General features: G+C 39.8%; 1 protein-coding gene across 1 annotated transcript in view; it reads right to left on the bottom strand.

Moving 5' to 3' along the window:
* The window catches only part of Ros1 (ROS proto-oncogene 1, receptor tyrosine kinase), a 170801-nt gene that overhangs the window by 95095 nt on the left and 52913 nt on the right, over window positions 1-22793 (bottom strand). Inside the window, exons 13-18 of the mRNA XM_008835788.2 lie at window positions 17368-17864; window positions 15192-15404; window positions 14284-14394; window positions 12976-13154; window positions 8329-8520; window positions 5823-5923 (exon numbers count right to left, since the gene is read on the bottom strand). Of these exons, the coding sequence (XP_008834010.1) occupies window positions 5823-5923; window positions 8329-8520; window positions 12976-13154; window positions 14284-14394; window positions 15192-15404; window positions 17368-17864 (1293 nt within the window). The remainder of the gene's footprint in view (window positions 1-5822; window positions 5924-8328; window positions 8521-12975; window positions 13155-14283; window positions 14395-15191; window positions 15405-17367; window positions 17865-22793) is intronic.

The following is a 22793-nucleotide window of genomic DNA, read 5'->3' as shown; positions in this document are numbered from 1 at the left end:
AAGTGATCAGTATATTTCTTTAAGAGTCCCTGTGTATAGCTAAAGGTTACATAACAAGAAACAATGCCAGACAAGAGATACCTTCTTTTGAGTTGTTGGCCAGGGTGGCCCAAGAGACTCCCAGACAGTAGTAACCCAGTATAGAAATGGGAAAATGAACAGCAGACCCCAATCTTATGTAAATATTGGCAACTGATTGCTGCCAGATGAGGAAGAGCTGATCTTCCTAAAACAAGGAACTCTCAATAGGCTGACTAGATTCAAGCACTGGAGAATGGCTGGGGTACCGACAACACAGTGGACAGTAACAGGGATGACAGAGCATATGGGCTACATTGGTGGGGGCACTATGGGAGGGTGCCATTTGGGATGTGGGTATAAAGATGAATAAGATTGTTTGGGACATTCTGGATGAAATACACACAAAAAAAATCAATAAAAAGACAAAAAATAAAAAAGAACTGGGAAAATGGGCAGCCGGCCCCAAGTTAGCAGAAGAACTCTTGGGCAGCTGAGTACTACACATTAATTTCAAACAGAACCTTTAAAATATAAATATACATAATTAAAATATCATTAAGGGAGGTCATGTAAAAGTATTTTATTCACCCAAGCTGGAAATAGGTAAAGGAATAGGGACAGAAGAAACAGTACCTGAAGAGAAAAAAACAGAAGTCAAACTTGAAAATAGGAGAATTGAGCTTAAGCATAGCAATAATTATATCTATCAACTAAATGACCCAAATACCTCTATTAAGAAGTAAAAAACGTTGGAATACAGAAAATAGCAAAACTCAAGCCAGGTGTGCTGATACACAGCAATCAGGTCGCTGTGAGTTCAAGGCCAGCCTGGGTTATGTACTGAGTTCCAGGTCAGCCAGTGAGAGTCGTCAGACCCTTTCTTAAAAAAGATAAAAAGAAAAAAAGAAATAAAGAAGGAAGAAAGGAAAAAAAGGAAGAGACGGAAAGAAACGGGAAATAGCAAAACTATGTGCTGTCTGCAAGAATGCACTTCAAATGTAAAGACACATACAGATTAAAAATAATGGGAAGAGATATACCATGTGAACACTGAGCAAGGGGAGGCTGGTGTATCTGTGTTAACATCAGACAAAGAAATCTTTAGGATGAGGAAGGTTGGGAACAAGAGGTGTTGGAAAAGGGAGAGCTAAAGGTCATGTGACATGAAAGCAGGAAAAAAAGCTACTGGCAGAGGATGGCGTGATAAGAACAGGAGGTAGGAATTGGCTAGGCAGTTAGGGTAAAAAGACCCCAAAGAAATGTAGCCAGTTTCTGGGCTAAAAGTCAAAATGTCCTTGGGCCTGTTAGCAACATACTGTGTTCCAAAGGCCAAAAATGTCAAAAGTATTTGGGAGCTTTTATATAATCCTTGAAAGATTTTAGGGTTACCTCTTCAGAGGGGGGAATGTTGGTGGGGAGGGAGTGGGCATGGATTTGATCAAAACATCTTATATGCATGTATGAAATTCTCAATAAAGTTTTTGTGAAAATTAAAAAAAAAAGAAGGAAGAGGGAATGTGGAAGAAAGGAGGAGAGAAATATTTTTTAAAAAATCTAATTCTTTGTAAGCTAATAAAAAGATGAATATTTTCATAAGTGAATGAAGTTATTTTATAATAATAATAAAGCAATATAATGAAGAATAATAAATATAATATCCTCATTACAAAACACCCAGATATATAAACTACAAAGAACCATTGGAAAAAATCTATAGACATAATGGTAGACTATAACACCCCTTTCAACGTAAGAGATAAAATATTCTGATAACACTATCAAGCAATTTTACTCATTTGAAATTTTAACATTTCGTTGCCCTGAACCAAAAAAAAAGCAGATTAACTATTCTTCTCCAGTGTACAGATGTTCACTGTGCTATAACAGACTGCAGACATGGAATGAACCTCAACAAGCGCCAAAGGACTGAAATTCAATACCGTATCTTTTTGGCCACATAGTGATGGAATAAAATCAAAGCCCCCCAGATTAAAGTAAACTGAAACTAAGTCTCCCAGGCTATATTCTGGGAAACTGTACAAGGAAGTAAAAAGAAAATAATTCTCTCAGCAATACCATGCTCTAAATAGAACAGAAAACCTGTAGATTTTAAGATTAAAATCTTGTTACAAGAAAAAGGGGGGAAATGATGGAATCAAATCAAAGCCCCCCAGATTAAAGTAAACTGAAACTAAGTCTCCCAGGCTATATTCTGGGAAGCTGTACAAGGAAGTAAAAGGAAAATAATTCTAACTGTAGAGAAGAAAAGATGACCTTTTCATGCTTCCCTAAGCTGGAAAAATACCTGAAAAATCCCCCTCCCACTTCTGCTGTGACCAAGCACTTCTGCTGTGACCTGAATACTAGCCCCCTCCCACTACTGTTTGTGGTTTGTGGTTTCTGTCTATATAACCAAGCTTCTAAGCTGAATCTGGACTTCTCCTTTAGATCAAGGTGGAAGGCCGTCTATAGACGAAATAAAATCCTCTTGCAATTGCATCTTCTGATTTGAGGACTGAGTTATTGGGGTGCGGCCTCCCGAGAACGTAGGGTACCCCAGTTTGGGGGTCCTACAATAGTATTAAATTAAAATTCAAATAAATGATAGCTTAAAAATCCTAAAGTACTTTGATGTTTTGTTCTGTTCTGTTCTGTTTTGTTTTTTTGTTTTGTTTGAGACAAGATTTTCCTGTAATCCCAGCTGATCTGGAATGCACTATGTAAATTAGGCTGGTCTCAATCTCACAGAGATCAACCTGCCTCTGCCTCCAGAGTGCTGGGAAAAAGGTGTGCACCACCATGCCCCTAAAGAACTTTGAAATTAAACAAACACGCATAATTAAATCAATGGATCAAAGAAAAATAAGAGATATTAATGAAGGATGTTGAATTTGTGTAATACAACTAAGGTAAGAAACATAACTTTTTTTTTCTCTCTTTTTGAGACAGGGTCTCCTTGAAGCCCCAGCTGTCCTGGAATTCACTATGTAGATCTGCCTGCCTCTGCCTCCCAAGTGCTGGGATTAAAGGCAAGCGCCACCACTCCCCAGCCCCGCCACCACGCCCAGCTGGAAACATAACTTTTAATGCTAATGTTATAGAATATTGTTAAGTGAAATTATATAAAAACATTGACCTCTTCTTTTACCTTAAGTTGCCAGAAAGAAAGGAGGAAATAGCACCCAAAATAAGTAGGAAAAAGAACATACTAAATACAAGGTTGGTATTAATGAAATAGAAAAAGTCAACATAGAAGCCACCAATACTTTGAAAAGAGTAATAGATTTAATGACTATCTAGTAGGCATGATCGATTAAACAAATGTACCAGTAACAGAGACAAAAAAGGTATTACTATAAACCCCAAAGGTATTATTAAATTAGACAACTCACACAACATGGAACATCCCTTGAAAACCGTGAACTTACTCAAAGAAGACATAAAAATCGATATCTCCCTATATCCTTTAAGATACTGAATTTGTAGTCAAACAACTTTTCCAAGTTCAAATTGATTCACTGGTAGACGTTATCAAATTATAAGGAAAAGTTAATAAAATTCTACACAAATGCTTTTAGAAAACTACAAGTAAAGAAGTGCATCCTAATTCATTTTGTTGTTTTTGTTGTTCTTGTTTCGGTTTTCGTTTCTGGTTTTGGTGGAGGGGGGTGTTTGTTTGTTTGTTTGTTTGTTTTTGTTTGTTAGTTTTGAGATAGTCTCATGTAGCCCAAGCTGGCTTCAAACACCCTATGTAGCTAAAGGTAGATTTGACCTTATTCTTCTGCCTCCACCTCCTAAGTGCTGGGGCTACAGGCGTGTACCACCATGTCTGGTTCTAACTTGCTTTATGACACTATGACAAGCCCCACTAAAGTATTCTACAAGAAAATTACTCAAACAACAAATGAAGTTAAAATGCACCAAGATACAAAGCCAGTATACAAAACCAAACTGTATTTATCCATACTTTAATGAATATTTAGAAAATGTAATTTTAAAATATTACTAGCAAAGAATCAAAAATCAGATATGGATTAACTTAGTGAAAGATATATAAGATTTTTATGTGGTAAATTATAAAACATGACTAAGAGAAATTAAGAAAATCTGAAATAAAAGGAGAGCTGTTATTTTGATTAATTAAAAGACTCAATATTTTAAAATATCCACCTCCATTAACTGATTTAAGATTCAAGCTTGCAGGAGGCTTACTAATTTCTGGAAATTTGTAAGATAACTATAAGTTTTATTTAAAAAGATAAAATATTAAGAATAGCTAAAATAGGGCTGGAGAGATGCTTCAGAAGTTAAGAGCACTGGCTGCTCTTGCAAAGGACCCAGGTTCAGCTCCCAGCACCCACATGGTGGCTAACAACTGTCCTTAACTCCAGTTCCAGGTGATCCAATGCCCTTTTCTGATCTTCATAAGCATTTCACAACACGGGTGAACTTACATAAATGGAGGCAAAACACTCATGTACATAAAATAAAAATCAATGAATCAACCAAAAAAAAAAAAGACTAGCTAAAATAAAAATATTGCAGAAAAAAACAAAGCTGAGGATTTGAAATTCAAATTTTAAATCTTTCTCTAAATTTACAGTAATCAATATAATGTAGACTGACTTAAAAAATATACAAATGAAGAAGAAAATTCATAAACACACATACACAATCAAAATGTTTTTAATAAGGCACAAGAGCAAGCAAATGAAAAATCTTATCATCAAATAGTACTGGAATAAATAAATACACTTATAAAGACAAGAAACTCCTTAACCTCTACTTCATACCATAACTAAAAATAAATTTAAGATGGATTATACATAAATATGAAAACTAGAAAGTCTTGAGAGCTAGTAAGATAGATCAGTGGATAAAGGCATTTGTCACCAAGCCTGACAACCTGAATCCAATCCCCAGAATCCATACAGTGGAAGGAAGGAGAGAGCAGACTCCCAAAAGTTGTCCTCTGACCTCCACGTGTGTGTTATGGCATATGCACACCCACATTCACACACATACACACACAAAATAAATAATCTTGAAAAATAAATATAGCATAAGATAGTCACAATTAGGAATAGAGAAAGAGTTCTTGTAGAAGTCACCAAAAGCAGAGGTCTAAAAGAATGAATAAATTTGATCAAACCTGTAACACCTGTAACTCCAACTCCCAGGGATCTGAGGCCCTCTTCTGGCCTCCACAGACACCCACATATACATGGCATAAACATATGTGCACACACACATATACACACACACATGCACACAAATAGGCAAATAATCTTAAATACATGCAAGTATCTAAAGCAACATAATGCAAGACTTAAAGTCTGAAAATGCAGAAAACCATAAGTAAATTCATAGAAAACCAGACAATGTTAATACAAAAGATGTAAAGATGTCAAGAGGAACAGGACAGAGCCTCAGGTGAGGACACAGATCAACAACACCACTGATGAGTCCTTTCTACCCTCCACCTTTTATTTGGACTATCACAGGATGGTGTCTGCCTTTACTCAACGATGTGGAAGCAGAAGAACCCATCATGCACTTCCTGTACTCTTAACCAGCATCTCCTCTGTGTCTCCTTGTGCTCTCATCCTGCCCCATCACATTCACCATAGTCTACTGTAATGAGTTATTTACAAACACATCTTTCCCACAATCATGATTACAACACAATGGGCAATATGTAAATCTGCTTCAAAAGAATAGGTAGGTTAGTATGCAACATAACTTAACACTGAAGGGACAGTTATTCTCTTCAACCTATTGCCTTCTAGGGATCATCTTACCTCTGTCCTCGAAGAATGGCTGTATACAGGTGAATACACTGACTGTCCTGAACCAGCCAATACAGGAGCCCATCACTGAGGTCTAAGGTTAGAGCAATAACCTAAACAGAAAATAAGGTAAGAAAATGAGCCAGGATGGGGAAATAGCTTAGTGGTACAGCACATGCCTAGCATGCTCAAGGCCATAAATTCAATCCCCAATACCACAAAGAAAACAAGAAAATGAACGGAACATAGGTCTGAAACATGCCTTTGTGAGTAGGTCAGACTTCAACTACAGAATTCTCTTCAACATCTTCTGAATAATAAATTCAAAGATATTTTACATTCACTAAATAGCAAAATGATATATTACAGCTCTTGCTGTTATTTGGATATGAGCATGGGTTTCCTAAAATTCTTCTAAAGGCAGGAAGTACCAGTTCTTCATTGTAATGGACTTAGTTCTGATGGTTATCAAAGCATGATTCTCAAGGGACCTCCAGCAACATCACCTGGAAAGTCGTGGAGAATTCAAATTTTCAACTCATTCAATTTGAGACTAAATCTGCATCAAGCCTTGCTTAAAACTAGCTGTGATGTTGACTTCTTCAGCCACATGAGGCAATGACTTTTGTTGTTGCCTAAACCAGTTGATCTCCAAGAATACTGAACAGTAAGAGTTTTTTTATTCAATCATCAGGCTGTACCCAATTAAATTATGATTTCTGTCTCAAAAAGGCCAAAAAAAAATTATGATCTCTAGGATGAAACCTAGTCTCCGGGATGCTTTAAATTTCCCCAGCAATTCCAGTATGCCATGAGTCGTGGTGGTACACAACTGTAACCCCTCAAATCAGGAAGTGGAGGCAGGAGGATTAGGATTTCAAGGTCATCCTTAGTTACCTAAAGAGTTTGAGTTCAAGGCTAGCCTAGGTTATGGGAGACCTTATCTTAAAAAAAAAAAAAAAAAAAAGAATGTATTTTCTCAGGAGCTGGAAATATGGCTCAGTGGTTAAGAGCATTTGCTGCTCTTGCAGAGGACCTGGGTTTTGGTCCCAGCCCCTAACTAAAAACCTAACAACCAACTGTAACTCCAGTTCCAGAGGATTCTATGCGCTTATCCGGCCCTACACAGGCATTGCATGCATCTATTGCATTTATATGCATACAGGCAAACCACTCATACACATAAAATAAATATAAATACATTTAAAAAGATACACTCATTTTCTACTTCCATGTTGAGTAAAAATAACAGAAAAATATAAAACGTCACTACCTTTTGTAATTAAACCATTAAGTTTCTGTAAGAGCATAAAACTTTGTATGTACAATTTAAAAACCTGCACTTCATACATAATAACAGTCCCAAATCTGAACAGAGGTGACATCCAGTAGCATTGTGTGGTGTGGTCAACACAGGAAATGCAAAGTGCACATGTTATATGCTTAGAAACAAAGGTAAATGCTTGCAGAAACACCTCAGATTCATGACATATTTGATTTTGAACTAAGTTTTTGCACATTTAGAAAACTTGTATTATTGCCAACTTTTTCATGACCCTCACATTCAGGGTAGATCATGACTCACAGTTTAAGAAGCTATGTTCAAAAGAAGAAGAAAAGGAAGGGGAAGTGGAAGGGAGAGGAGGAGGAAGAAGAGGAGGAGGAAGACAAGTGGCAGTTATCTTTGAGCAATTAAAGACACTTGCCCCCAAGCCTGACGACCCAAGTTTGACTCCTGGGACCCACATAGTGAAGGAGAGAACTGACTCCTATTAGTTGTTATCTGACCTTCACGTGTACGCTGTGGCACATACACACACACACACACACACACACACACACACACACACACACACCCTTCTATGGGATAACTAAGGAATCAAAAAATAGGTATTCCTTAGAAGCCGAGGAGGTGAGAAAACATTTGTTTATGAATTGTTCCCATGTCAGGTTCCCTTTTCATATTGAACTACACAAACAGGAGCTTCACAATTGAGTTTTACCAAGTGATTCTCACACAACCCTAAGAAATAAAATAATTACTAATAGTCCTATTTTTCAGATAAGAAAATGAAGATAGAAAAGTCAATTTACCTAGAGGCCAACTGATTTTAGGACTGTCAATATCTAAAACTGATTAAAAACAATAAAGCCCGAGCACTGCAAAAAATGAAGTAATAATACAGTAATAAAATGTTGAATCAATACTCAACAAGAAACTTTAAACTATTCAGTAGAAATTAAGAACAGCAAGAAAATTAAAACTAAGTAAAGTTGAATCTACTCAAGATAAAGCAAACTACAAAAATCTCCATATTATAGCTGAACTTATGAAATCAATTCTAAACAGTAAATAAAGCTTAGGGAAATGTTGGTTATACTGTGAAATTTCTATAATAGAATTTCCTTTAGAATTCTACCTCAATGACTCACAATAAGCAGAAGGAGTAATACCATTACTATAGAATGGCACTATTTAGTATTATTAAATAATTAATCTTATATTTTAATTTGTCACCTTTTTCCCAGAAAGCCAAGGCTGAGCCTGTAGTATGAGAGCACTTTCTCCATTTAGTCTGGTACTTTCAACTGAGTACTGTGTAGTCCAATACAGATAGCCACCAACTGAATCCACGGCCATGTCATTCACTAACAACTTCACGTGAGTCACAATGTCTGTGTGTCCTGTCAACACAGATTGCCTTTGGATCTAGAAAACATAACAGCATTACCGGATAATTATTTTCAAATTACATCATTATTTCTGAATGGTTTATTGCAACCATTAGTAAATTGTCCCATTCTTTTATTCATTCACTCATTCAACCACAAATAACTAGCATCGTACATCCAAGCTAAGCCTTGGTAAATAATAACAAACAGGCATGGCACTGCCTTCACAGAATTTATCTCTTTTCACATCTAAAGAGAAGAGATGTTAGTTTAAGTTAAAATAGTCAGTATTCCTAATCATAAACACAAAACACTCAGGAATACATTCTCAATATTAGACTTGGGGTGGGGGAGAGCACAGCTCAGTGGAAGGCATTACCCAGCATGCACAAGACTCTGTACATACCCAGAACCACCACCAAAAATAAAGGAATTTGATTGGACCCCTGAAAAAGATATACACATGTCTACAAATGATGAGCTTTCTCCTTGCTCCTCCGTGTTGTACTTTTCCTTAATATTAATTCTCACAATTACTAAGTGCCTGTTGCATGCCAGACACTGTACTTTTTCCCCCTTAAAATATTAGCTCTCTCTGGGGCTGGAGAGATGGCTCAGCGGTTAAGAGCAGTGACTGCTCTTGCAGAGGACCAGGGTTCGATTCCCAGCACCCATATGGCAACTACGAGCCATCTTTAACTCCAGTTTCAGGGGAATCCGAAGCCCTCTTCTGACTTCCACAGCATTGCACGACATGGGTGCACTCACATACATGCAGGCAATACACTCATACATCTAAAATTAAAATAATAAAATTTTTTTTAAATATTAGTTCCCAGGACTGACGAAAAGGCTCAGCAGTTAAGAGCATTTGCTATTCCTGCAGATGACCCAAGTTGGTTTCCCAGCACCACATCAGGCAGCTCACCACTGGAATTCCACTTGTAATTCCAGCTCCACAGGCTCTGATGCCCTCTTCTGACTTCCACAGGCACGTGCACACACATGGCATACATATAGAACACACACATACATAAAAATAAATATTTAAAACTTAAAAATTAACACACATATTCCTCATATTAAATCTATAAAGAATGTCTATTCCCTGGGGATTTTTCCTCACAAGTAAACTGGGTTAAACAAAGTTGAGCAATCTGTCCTGGAGTTAAATAGCTGTATAAAAGGCAGAGTTTCTATGTCTACTCCTCTGCCTTCTTAGGAACCGTCTTAGAAAGCATTCTCTGATTAACTCAATACCATTCCTTTGTCTGTCTTTGGCACCTGTAAATTCAGACTGTATAATATGGTCTTACTTTTAAGTACATTTCTTTGTATGCCTCTTTTATTATTTCAGGTATGGTTTTTATCTCATCAAAATAACAAGGATTTGGCTGGTGAGATAGTTCAGTGGATAAAAGCGCTTCCTGTGCAAACCTGAAAACCTAAGTTCAATCCCCAGATCCCATGAAGGAGAGAGCCAAGTCCCAAAACATGTCCTCTTACCTTCACACATGCACCATGGTGTGTACAGGCCTGCTTGCATGTGCACACACATGCATATGCATGCACACGCACACACACTATACCATACACACACAATAATAATAGTCAATTAAGTAATTAAATTTTAAAAATAGCAGGGACAGCTGGGCTTTGGGATGTATGCCTGTAATCCCAGCACTCAGGAGGTAGAAGCAGGAAGATCAGAACTTCTAGGTCAGCCCAGCTACATAGTAAGTTCTAGGCCAACCTGGGCTACATGAGATCCTGTCTCAGAAAAATAAGAATTATTATAATAGCAGGGACAAGTGGTGATGTCTGCATAACACTGAATATACTAAAACCCTCTGAATGCTACACAAGAGGAGTGAATTTTATGGTACATCTCAATAAAACCAGTTTTAAGAGCAGAGACATGTCTACTATTGACTTAGTTGTTCCTACTGTGTCTACTCTCAGGACTCTAACACACTGCTAGTAGATAAATGACTACTGAACAAATAAATGAATGTACAACTAACATCCTTCTGGTTAGAAAATGATTTCAGTATCATGTACTTTGATCAAGCCAGCGTCCTCATCACTGAACATCATCCTTTTCTTCAAAATGTGTCACTGAATAGGCAAACTAAATGTCTTTGCTTCTCTGCAATCCTAGTCACCACCCTTCTCCATCTGACCCTTTGGACTCAGAAGTAGACATCCATGGACTGTATCCATGGGCTCTCTCTTCTCTGCTTGCTGTGGACTTCAGGCAGTACAACTAACAAAAGGTAGGGAGCAGGAAAAGAGGAGTTGGGGTGCTTATTCCCCTGGCTCACTTCTTGCCAACCATATGCTGTGATGTGGATGGATTTCTTTCTGAAGTCACAACTCACACTGGCAACCCTCCTTTAGTCCTGGCACTCTCCAAGTTCTGCCCTTCTCCCCCTTGCATCTTCACACCTGGGGAACATGTCTTCCTGGACCCAGTAGCTCAGAGGATGCTTTGCTGTCCCTTGTTCATTTTCTCAAGCCCTGTTTACAGCATTGAAAAGGGTTTTTTCAGACTGGGGATATAGCTCAATGGTGAGCACTCGCCTAGCATGTCTGAGGGTCTTGGTTTAATCCCTAGCAGTTCAAAAGAAAAAGAAGAAAATAGCCTCTTCTTTTGGTTCTCTTTAATTGACTGTAGGAGCCAGCCATCTCCCTGACAAGGCATTGACCCTCAGATCAACATTGTAATATATTTAAAATATTAATGAAAATATACAACCAGGGGCTGGAGAGATGTCTTAGCAGTTAAGAGCAATGACTGCTCTTACAGAGGACACAGGTTCAATTCCCAACACCCATATGGCAGTTAGCAACCATCCCCAACTCCAGTTTCAGGGGATCTGACGCCCTCTTCTGAACTCCGTGGCATTGCATGACACGGGTTCACTTACATACATGCAGGCAATACACTCATTACACATGAAATAAAAATAATAAATAAAAATATTTTTTAAAAAAGAAAATATACGATCGGGTTAGAGGCTTGGAGCTCAGCAGACCACCAGAGAGTTCCAGGTTCTGGCCTCCCTCTGGCCTCCAACTACCAGAGGCTTGACAACGCAGGAGACTGCCTGACAGCCCCCAATCCTGCCTCCACGTGGTGGTGAGCGTCCCCTAATTGCGCCATACCATCCCCCTACCTGGGATTTTTGAGGCCCCTCCCAAGGCCCCAGGGCAGACCTGGCTTTGGTAGGCTAAGGCTGAGATCCTAGCAGACAGCCTGAGAGGTGGGTTCGGACATCCATCGGGCTCGGAGCTCAGCAGACCGCCAGAGAGTGCCGGGTTCTGGCCTCCCTCTGGCCTCCAACTACCAGAGGGCCTGAGAACCCAGGGAACTACCTGATAGGCCCCAAATCCTGCCTCTATGTGGTGGTCCTTTTAATAAGATGATGCTATACAGCAGTCCCTTCTGCATGAAATAACGACTTTGGCTGAGCCTGATCACTCATAGTCACAACTGGGCTTGTTGACAGTTGTGCTCATTCATTAAAGGAATTCAATTAAAAGACCCAAGCAGGGTCACTGAACCTTCACCTGAGTATCCAGCCACTCTTCCCAGCCAAGTAGTCCAGCCTTGGAAGACAAAAGAAAAATGAGGAAGAACCCAACAGGGGGATGCTTTTGGAAGCCCTTGTCAAGAAACTCTCATATGAACATTTGAAAAGTGCCCTGTTCTGACTTTTTTCTTGTTCCTTGTCTAGAACTTGTAATGCTAATGACTCTTGCCTTTACTTCTCCTTCACATCTCCTATTCATGATTCAAGGACATTCTTTTCTCCAGAGACAAGAGTTATGCAATTTGGGAGTCTTTTAGATAGACCCACTGAAAGGATACTCTAATTACCTCACCCTGCATCCCTATTCAGCATGGAAGAAGCCAGAGCAGCCTGCGTCCCTATTCCTTATTGGCAATTTTGGTAACCTCTTCAGAGGATGGTGTGATAAGAATAGGAGGTAGGAATTGGCTAGGCAGTTAGGGTAAAAAGACCCCAAAAAAAAGTAGCCAGTTTCTTGGCTAAAAGTCAAAATGTCCTCGGGACTGTTAGCAACACACTCTGTTCCAAAGGCCAAAAATGTCAAAATGTCAGAAGTATTTGGGGGCTTGTAACTAATCCTTGAAAGATTTTAGGGTTACCTCTTCAGAGGAGGAAGGCTGGAGGGGAGGGAGTGGGCATGGATTTGATCAAAACACCTTATATGCATGTATGAAATTCTCAATAAAGTTTTTGTAAAAGTTAAAAAAAAAAGAAAATATACAATCAGTACACTCAATAGTGACACAAAGTTTCATTTACACATAAGTGCACTTTAAAGGGGAGTAGGTCTAGAGACAAATATATAGATGGTGGTACAGGCAGTACACAAGTGTGTGAGAAAATATGAAAATGCCATAAAAGTCACCTCAGTGATAAACATTACCTTACAGCACTCAAAACAGCAGGCTCTGACTTACCACATAGGTCTTCCCAGCCCAGTAGAGAAAGTAGCCCAGCCACTCAAATGCCAATGCCCCTGCCCCTGCAATGCTGGGTATATGGTAACTCTCTGATATGTCCATTCCATTCAGTGGCCACACGTAAACATTGCCTTTCATGTCACTGTAGTAGAGGCTGTTGTTATACCAGTCCATGTCTCAAAACAAAGACAAAAAAACAGCACTTATTCTTCATGTGTGTGAATAAAGACATGTTGAGTCAATAAATCACATGAGCATCTTTAAAGCACATTGTTGACATAGTCAAGAGAACCTCAAGGTTCTGTCAAGAATATTTCAGGGAAGGTCAGGCATGCTGGTACACACGTTTAATCCCAGCACTTGGGAGGCAGAAGCAGGTGAATCTCTGTGAGTTAATGGCCAGCCTGGTCTACATAGCAACTTCCAGGCCAGCCAGGGATACATAGTGAGATCTTATCTCAAAAAACAGAATATTTCAATAAGGTAATCCCAAAATCTTAACCCTAGAACTGGACAGAGGAACTAACACATTGAGCATCTCCTGTCTGCCTAGTATTGTCCCAGACACTTTGCATAACTAATTTAGCCCCTAAAGCAACAATATCAAATAGAATTCCCATTTTTAAGAAGGAAAACCTTAGATTTAGTGAGATTGTCTATTCTGAGACCTCGGATGAAAGAGAGAGAGTACAGGTTTCAGCCCGCTCCAAGTCACATTCCTACCATTAGCGCCACTCTAAGTTCAGCCCCCTTGTTGATGGGAAATGCTGTTGTGCATTTAATGACCAAGTGAAAAGATAAAATAATTCGGTAATTATAGGAGTGTTCATCTTTAGGCAAGGTCATTGTTATACCATCTTATAAAGAAGACTTTTCTTCTGTCAGGAAATATTAGCCATTCATTACCAAATAGTCCTCTATCAACAATTTCTTTCTTACACCCTACTTAAAACTCTATTCTGCAGTTTTCTTACCCCAGTCTTATAGCAAAATCATAGTAAATTATTTAAGAAAAGCTGCCTCAGCAGAACTAGACAGGCTGTTAAGAGACAATATTGATAGACTAAAATGAATCAGCATTAAATGAAAGCCCTTTTGTAGTAGGCATAAGTTAATAAATAGCCTAACATTTTCTGTAATAAATAACATTTCTACCTAAGAACGGACATTTTTTAACAATAGCCCTGGCAGTACTTTTTCCTCCCGTGACTGCCCTGACAGCCAGCACTGGTGCCTTCTCTTTGCTGCATAACTTCAGAGGGTACATGAGTAGGAACCTGCATCTGGGTGAATGAGGGTGTCTACCTGACACGTTTCCTATGTCAGAGGATAGGAACTCTACTGGGCCAAAGCTACCGAGTGGTTTGCTCCAAAGCCCATCTTCTTTCACAGCCATGATGAATGGTGGCTCAGCAGCTGTATGGTAGAAGAAAAAGAAAAGAAATTAAAAGGAAATATCTACACAAAGCATGGTTTTTCAAAGTAAAAGAACATCAACATTTTGAGAGATACCACAGAGGCGTCTGCACAATTGCATCTGTTTAGTAGAATGATTTTGAGACAAGTCTCCCTCTATGGTCCAGAATGACCTCAAATTGTGTTAATTCCCCTGCCTCAATGCCCTGAGTGCTGGAATTGTAAACATGAGCCACCACACCTACATGTACTTTCTGATTTTTATATAAATATTTGAAATTAAATGTAAAGAGGGATGCATGGTTACACTTCCTCCCTAACAATGTCTAACGGTGTCATACCAGATACCCATGGTCACACCAGAGTCTATCACCACAAACGCCAAACCATCCATGGCTACTGTTTACCATGGTCCTATTCCAAAAGCTTAGATGCTATTGTGACAATAATGGTATAAATGATATCATTGTCCTTAGCATAACTTATAGCCCCCTCAATTTCTCTTTCCAAGACCTTCATAGTTGAGGAAGATTATGGCCTAATAAATGGAGCCCATGAAGAAGAAGAAAAGTGTTTCCTCAAATATGTCTTGGAATATTTAAAGTATTGGGTAAGAAACACAAATATCCCTCGGTGTTTTATTTGAGTCCCTAATCTCAGATTAAAATTCACCCTCAGACCTCATTCTCATGTAATTCTCATGTGATCACTACAGTAGAAACAAGAAATTTTAAAGGACATTCAGGCTAAGCTTGTTCTCTTTAGAATCACTCCATAGATTCAGAACGTTTTCTTACCTGGTACTAGGGTGGTACCCACTGAAGAGTCTGACCAGGGGCCTGGGCCCTTAGGAGAACTTGCTCTCACAGAAATCTTGTATTTTGTAGCACTCTGCAGCTCAGGTACATTAAGCGTGGTCCCACTTATGTTAGAGAAAACTTGAGTGATTTCAGAAAGGTCTTGAGTGGAAACTTTCACCTCGTAAGTCCAGTTCTGCCAGGCAGAGGGGCCTAAAGAGTTAAATAGCGTCATTGACCAGGATGACGCCAGCAAGGACAAACCAAAGACTGTCAAAAATTGATGATTAGCCTGTCTCAAAAGGAAGAGTAATTAGCTGCCATGCTTATCATCCTGCTGACCAACAAGGTTAGTGTAATGACAAGTCTAGGGTAGTGCCCATTCCTCCCATGACACTTGATCCAACAAGTAAGATGGTAAGACTGTACTTTTTTAAAGATTTATTTTATTTTTATTTTATGTGGATGTGTGTGTTTCTGTGTGAGTATATGCCACATGTGTGCAGTGTCCTCAGAGGCCAGAAGAGGGCATCAGATTCCCCCTGGAGCTGGAGTTACAGGCAGTGGTAAGCCACCTGACATGGGTGCTAGGAACTGAACCCTGAAGAGCAGCAAGTGTTCTTAACCACTGGGCCATTTCTTCAGCCCCAAGACTGTGCTTCAAAAAAATATATTCTTTTGGTCTTTTTTGAGACAGGGTCTCCCTGTAGCCCCAACTGGCCTGGAACTCAATATACAGACCAAACTCACACAGATCTGCCTGCCTCTGCCTCCCAATTGCTGGGATTAAAGGCATACACCACCACACCTGGCTTAAAAAAATGTTTTACTGTTGTAGCACAGGCTTTCCTTGAATTCAAAATCCTCCTCCCTCAACCTCTGAAGGGCTGTGATTGTGTGTGCCACAAGACCCAACTAAGACTATCATTTTTTCTGTGTGGTTGGCTCCATAGCATGTTAGAGAGGTTCTCTGTAACACTACCAGATATAACCAAGCTCTTAATGAAAAGTGAATCTCCAATGCAATTACCAGAAGGCAAATCAATTTAGGGATAAAAACTGCCTATTCATTCTCATTGTGTGTGTGTGTGTGTGTGTGTGTGTGTGTGTGTGTGTGTGTGTGTATGACAAAGTCTCATATATCCTATATTGGCCTCACACTTCTTATGTAGCTAAGAATGACCTTGAACTTCTGATCCTCCTATTGCCATCTCCTGGGCGCTGTACACTCAGGAATTGTACACTGTCATGTCCAGTTTATACAGTTCTAAAACCCAAACTCAGGGCTTGGCGCATGCTAGGCAAGCACTCTATCAACTAAGCCTTCATTCTCAGATGGTTTTGAGATATGCAGCAAATAAGCATAATCAGTTTGCCTTAAGTAAAAAAAAAATAGTCAGTTTGCTAACTATTACTGCCTGACAGATCAGAGGTTAGCAAATTACAGTACAAGGACAAATCTGCCCACTGCCTGTTTCTATCCACAAGGCTGTACCAGAATCCTGCTTCAGCTATTCATTTACATCTGGCCTACAGCTGCTTCAACAAGCCAAAAGAGTTGAGCAGCTGTGGCAGAGACCACCTGCACCACCAAGCTGAACCCATTTACCCCTCTTTACCAAGAAACTTGCTGCATCTGTGTGAGACACTATTCTCTGTGTTCTTCTTAATACCTTAACCTGTATGACAGCCTCTTAGAGAGAGCTAATGGTCTCCTCTTCCAGCTGTAGAAGCCAAGACAGAGTGCTTCAGTAACTTGCGCAGCATCACTGCACTAGCAGTCCATGCAGGCTGGCTCCAGAGCCCACTTGATCCAGAAATGGAAAGTCAAGTTCAGAAAGCTTCAGGGAATTGCTAAAACTCATGCAAGACCCAAACTCAAGTGTGCTATTCTCCTGGGTGGTCATCATTCAGACTAGAATGTCAGTATAGCTCCTAACAGATGCTCAAAAATGGTGGAGCTATTCTGTTGGGCTCTACCTAGGGAATGCAAAGACCCTCCTACTTTGAGGCCATTAAATGTAAAATGAAGGTATAGACACTATTTTAGCTAAGTAGCTGCTGCCCTTCATTTGTGACTAGATGCAGATTCTCAAAATTGAATCCCTATGCCAAGCAGTTCAAGCCTCTTCCACTTCCAGTGAGCCAGTAGCCACCCCAGGGACCAAGCACTCACTGGCTCCTATGGGGAGGACAGGAGGCTTCCACTGAACAAGGGCCTCATGAGAGCCAAACAGCACCGAGAGCTCCTGTGGGCGGCCTGGCAGAGGGTGTGACTGGATGGATGAACCAAAGATGATCAAGTTGCCAAACCCAAATTCTTCTATGTGACTCAGGTCACATCCTACAATAAACTCATTAAAAGACAGGGAGTCCTGCTGGAAAACAGCCTTGCCATCTGTGACGAGGAAGTCATTGTTTTCACAAGCAAAGCTCTTCACATCCGCAAACGGGACCCAAGGCAGGACATGATGGGGAGCAGAGCCATCCAGAAATGTTGACATGAAGACTTGTGTGGTGTCATTGAAGTAAATGATTCGCTTGGACTGAGGCTTTATGGCAAAGTCCTTTAATGTGCCACTCTCCACAATGTGCACAGCTCTGGTGTCCCTGGCAGATGGCACAGGGAGATTGACTCTGTAAATGCCGTCTCTCAGGAGATAAAAGACATACCTGATGGGGAACAAAGGAAGCCTGATGTAATTCAGCACAAGGGTGGATGTGTAACCTCCTTATCTAATTGCTTTAGCCTGTTGCGCAATCAGAACCAAGTATCTCAGGACTAGCCAAGGTGCAACAGGGTAAAAGTCATAACTAGAGATATGCCTTGCTTATTACCATTGGAAGTTGGAAGGTTGGAAAATTTCAGCCTGTATTATGATACTTATTCTTTTCATTATTATAAAGAGCCTTTGAGGAATCACACAATGGACTAGAAAAGATCCCTAAGGATTTCAGAGGAAAGCATGTTCTATACAAATCACATCACTAGGACTAAGCAGACGGCTCTGTGTGTGAAAGTGAAGACCTGAGTGTGGATCCCCAGAACCCGTGTAAAAGCTAGGCATGGCTGTGCACACCTGTAACCCAGTAAGAGGAGGGGAATCAGATCCCAGAAACTCCATAGCAAGCCAGCCTAGTCAAAATGCTGAACCACAGATTTAATAAGAGACCCTGTCTCAAAAAATATGGTGGTGGGCTGGAGAGATGGCTCCAGGTAAGAGCCACTGGCTGCTCTTGCAGAGGACTCAGGTTTGGTTTTGCTCACAGCAGTCAGTAACTCCAGTTCAAGGACCCTCTTCTGGTCTCCACAGGCATTGTACAAGATGGGTTCACGTATATGCATGCAGGCAAAACACTCAAAAACATAAAACAAAAATAAATAAACAATATTTTTTAAATATGTGGTGAAAGCCAGGCATGGTAGTACATACCTTTAATCCCAGCACTCAGGAAGGCACAGGCAGACAGATCTCTGTGAGATCGAGGCCAGCCTGATCTCCATAGGGAGTTATAGGCCAACTGTGACTACAGAGAAACTCTGTCTCAAAAAGACCAAATAATAATAATAATACACATAAGGAAGATATCCAGCTTTAACCTCTGGTCTCCACATGTGCATATACAGATGAGTGCACTCTCACACACATAAATACAACCAGACACACACACATACACAGACACATACACACACACACACATGCACACACACACAATTGCATTCCTAAAAATTTACTAGTAGCAAAACACGTTCCTCCAGAATATCCAAATTCTTAAGTCTAAGTCTGTCAATAAATTTTCTCATATGTTGTAGATGATAAAAAGAAGAAAACAAAACATTTAAGCCATATGTATTTTACTAAAATTAACAGAACTAATTTTATTTATAGTAATCTAAACTTTTAAAAATAGCTATCTATAAGTGAGTCAAATAATTATAAATGTTTCATTTCAAATCATGAAGAAATATCCCACAAGTGGCCGGCATGACTGAGCAAAAAAACCACCCAGCAATCAAGAGAAAGAAATCAGCAGACCCATATGGACTCCAGCCTCATGGCGGTGGGGCAGGTGACCTTTTAACATGGAAAAAGAAAATGCACAACCCAATATTTTATTGATAATCAAATATGAAAGTAAAAATTTAACTGCTTTATAAAATCATGAATTTCAAGCTAAAGTTCTAAAATAGAACTTGTGATCATGAGAACAGATGCTAGCAAGAGTATACTTCTGTTTAACAAATTGCTATCATAACCCCATGGATTGTTGCATTTCAACTTCATAACAACTGGCAAATCATTTTTCTTGTCATTACTCTGTCTACTCTTATTCCTCTAGATGACCTTCCCGAATTTTTACAGACATGCTCAATACTGCAGCTTAGGGCAAAATCCTATAGATCAACTTCATCTTGAGATATAAATCTACATTCTTTTCCTCAAGGGAGAAGAAGAGAAGTGGGTGAAAAGTATGACTCTTCATTTTCTGCTCCTCCCTCCCCCACCAAATTCAAAATTTTTAATAGAACTTGGAAGAATTAAAAATAGATAGAAGATTTCACTGAACACAGATCAACTCACTTTAAAATGCTTGCATATCACTGAACTTGACACAGAAACACAGATAAAATGGTACACTTTAAGGTAAAACGTATGTTATTACATTTCTTTAAATTTTTGCAATTTTCATACAATTTTTTAAAATTTTATTTATTATTTTTATTTTATGTGTATGCGTGTATTACCTGCATGTAGGTAAGTGCACCCGTGTCATGCAATGCCTGCGGAGGACAGAAGAGGCTGTTGGATCCCCTGGGACTAGAGTTACAGACATGTGGGTGCTGGGATTCAAACCAGGGTCTTCTGCAAGAACAGTCAGTGTTCTTAACCACTGAGCCATCTCCCACTATATTTCCAAGATACATTGTGAAATGAGCACAGCACAGGGCAGAACAGTATATATTGAATGAATCTACCATTTCCTCTTTGCCTTTAGGTTTTCTATTTGAAATACATTTTAAAATAAATACTATCCAGAGAATTAAAAATAAAAGAATACATAAAAGAAACAATGTCTGGACAAATGATGCACAGTCCTTGTACTGAAGCAGGAAAGAACAAGGCAGATCTTTAGCCCCATCATCACATGGAAAGGAGAGATAAAGAGAAGGAAATAGAGGAGAAATGGGGAGTGAGAAGAGGAAAACAGACAAATGTAGGGGGGGAGCAATGATGGGGATGAAGGGCAAGAGGGAGAAGTAGCAATGTCTGTAAGCAAGTAGAGGGATGTTTCAATGGCCCAAAAATAAAATAACTGTGTAAAAAAATCAACCACCAGACTCTCTCCTGGGTAAGCCCATCAACACCATCTGCACTTTGACTCCCCCAGCCTCATTCACCCTCTCATGTCCCCTGCCCATCACTCCTTGTAGCCTGGGTACTGTCCCATTCCTTATCTTGGTGCCCCACACACTGGGGTAACCACCACTGCTTCCAGGTCCTTGGCATCCAGACCAACCCAGCTCCTATTAGTGGTCCCCAGAATCCCTCTAGGCCTCGTACCACCCTCACCTCCCTCTGCAACCCTGGGCTGCACAACCCGCCAGCTTCTTTCCTTGGTAAGTCCATTAGTGACCACAGCCTTGACTCCGCAAGCCTCATTCACCCAACTCCACTGCCCCATCTCTCCTCCTTGCCTGGGTACTGGCCCATTTCTTGTCTTGGCACCCCAGACACCCGGGCTGACCTCTGTGCTTGAAGCCACCACTGCTTCCTGGTCCTTTGGATCCAGAAGAACCAAAGTTCCTCCCTGCAGTCCCCAGGAGCCCTTGGAGCCTCTTCCCTCCCCCCACCTCCTTTTATATCCCTAGGTGGCACAGCCACCAGCTGCCTGAGACCAGCATCTTTCCTGGGCCGGGCTCCCAGGCCAGTCCAACCCCCAAATTCCTGAGGACAACATCTTTCCTAGAGGGATCCAGACCTTAGGAGAAAGGCTGAGAGCATCTGATCCTATTCTGACTTGGGCCTCTGTGGGAACTCCTGAGGACAAAAGCAATCTGGCCACTCCAATATAAAATCAAAGAGAGAACCGGACGCCCAGAGGAACCACCTTTTCAAGCCCAAAAAGTAAACCACAAAGGCACATAAAGTTTACAAAAAGAAGCAGACCTAAACTTGAAGGCTTGACTCTCACACAAGAATCAGAAACTACAAAACAAATTCACATGTCAAACTCACAGAAAAAAATAATAACATAAAAAGCCAAAATAACATATCTCCACCAAATACCAATAGTCCTGTAGAGGGGTGCAATGAGAACCCCCTAGAGATAATTCAGGACATGGAACTCAAAAGAACAATTATAAACACGGTAAAAGAATTCAGTGAATTTAAAGAACACACAAAGAAAGAAATCAAAGAACTGAAGGAAGATATGGATGAACTTCTGAATGAATTCAGAAAAGAGTTAGAAATATTGATGACTACTCTGGCTGAGATGAAGAAAAAAGTGAAACACTCAGTAAGCCAATTAGAAACAACAGGTAAAGCCTTACCAATAGGATGAATGAGATGGAAAACAGAACATCAAGACTGGAAGATAAAGTGAACAAACTAGACTCAAGAAAAGACTGTGAAAGATTTAAGAGAGCACAAGAATGGAATATGCAGGAATTGTGTGACAAAATAAAAAGACCAAACTTACGAATCATAGGCATACAGGAAGGAGAAGAATCCCAAGAAAATGACATGGACCAGATCCTCAACAGAATCGTAGAAGACAATTTTCCAAAATTAAAGAAAGGCATACCCATACAAATACAAGAAGCATATAGAACACAAAACAGACAGGACCAGAAAAGAAACTCTCCATGGCACATCATAGTAAAAACACTAAATGAACACAACAAAGAGACAATACTGAACGCTGCAAAACAAAAACAAGAAGGCATATATAAAGGAAAACCCATTAGGATCACAGCTGACTTTTCAATGCAAACTATGAAAGCCAGAAGAGCCTGGACCAAAGTATTCCCAGTTTTAAATGACCACAGATGCCAATCCAGATTACTATACCCAGCCAAAATGTCTATTATAGTTGAAGGGGAAAGAAAAATCTTCCATGACATAAACAGGCTGAAGGAATTCATGTCCACAAAACGAGCCCTTCAGAGAGTCCTGAAAGCAATACAAAGAGCTGAAGAAAGGAATGACTATACCCAAAAGGTTGCAGAAAGATATTCAATGAAGGTGTAACTGTGGAAAAGTACAGCTATCTCAAGAATGTGAAGAGAAACAAAAATCACAGGATTCAATACACATCTTTCATTAATAACTTTGAATATTAACAGACTGAACTCCCCAGTCAAAAAAAAAAAGACTAGGTGAATGGATTAAGAAACAAAACCCATCTTTTTGTTGTTTGCAAGAAACTCATCTCACTTCTAAGGACAGGCACTATCTTAAGGTGATAGGATGGAAAAAAGCACTTCAAGCAAATGGCACTAAGAAACAAGCAGGGGTTGCAATTGTAATATCCGACAAAATACACTTCAAACTAAAATGAATGAGAAGAGATAAGGAGGGTCACTTCATTCTGATT

Source organism: Nannospalax galili, unplaced genomic scaffold (assembly GCF_000622305.1).
Source record: "Nannospalax galili isolate Female #2095 unplaced genomic scaffold, S.galili_v1.0 scaffold417, whole genome shotgun sequence".
Taxonomy (NCBI): Eukaryota; Metazoa; Chordata; class Mammalia; order Rodentia; family Spalacidae; genus Nannospalax; species Nannospalax galili.
Note: the sequence above shows the minus strand (reverse complement) of the source record. Positions and strands in the feature narration are given on the sequence as shown.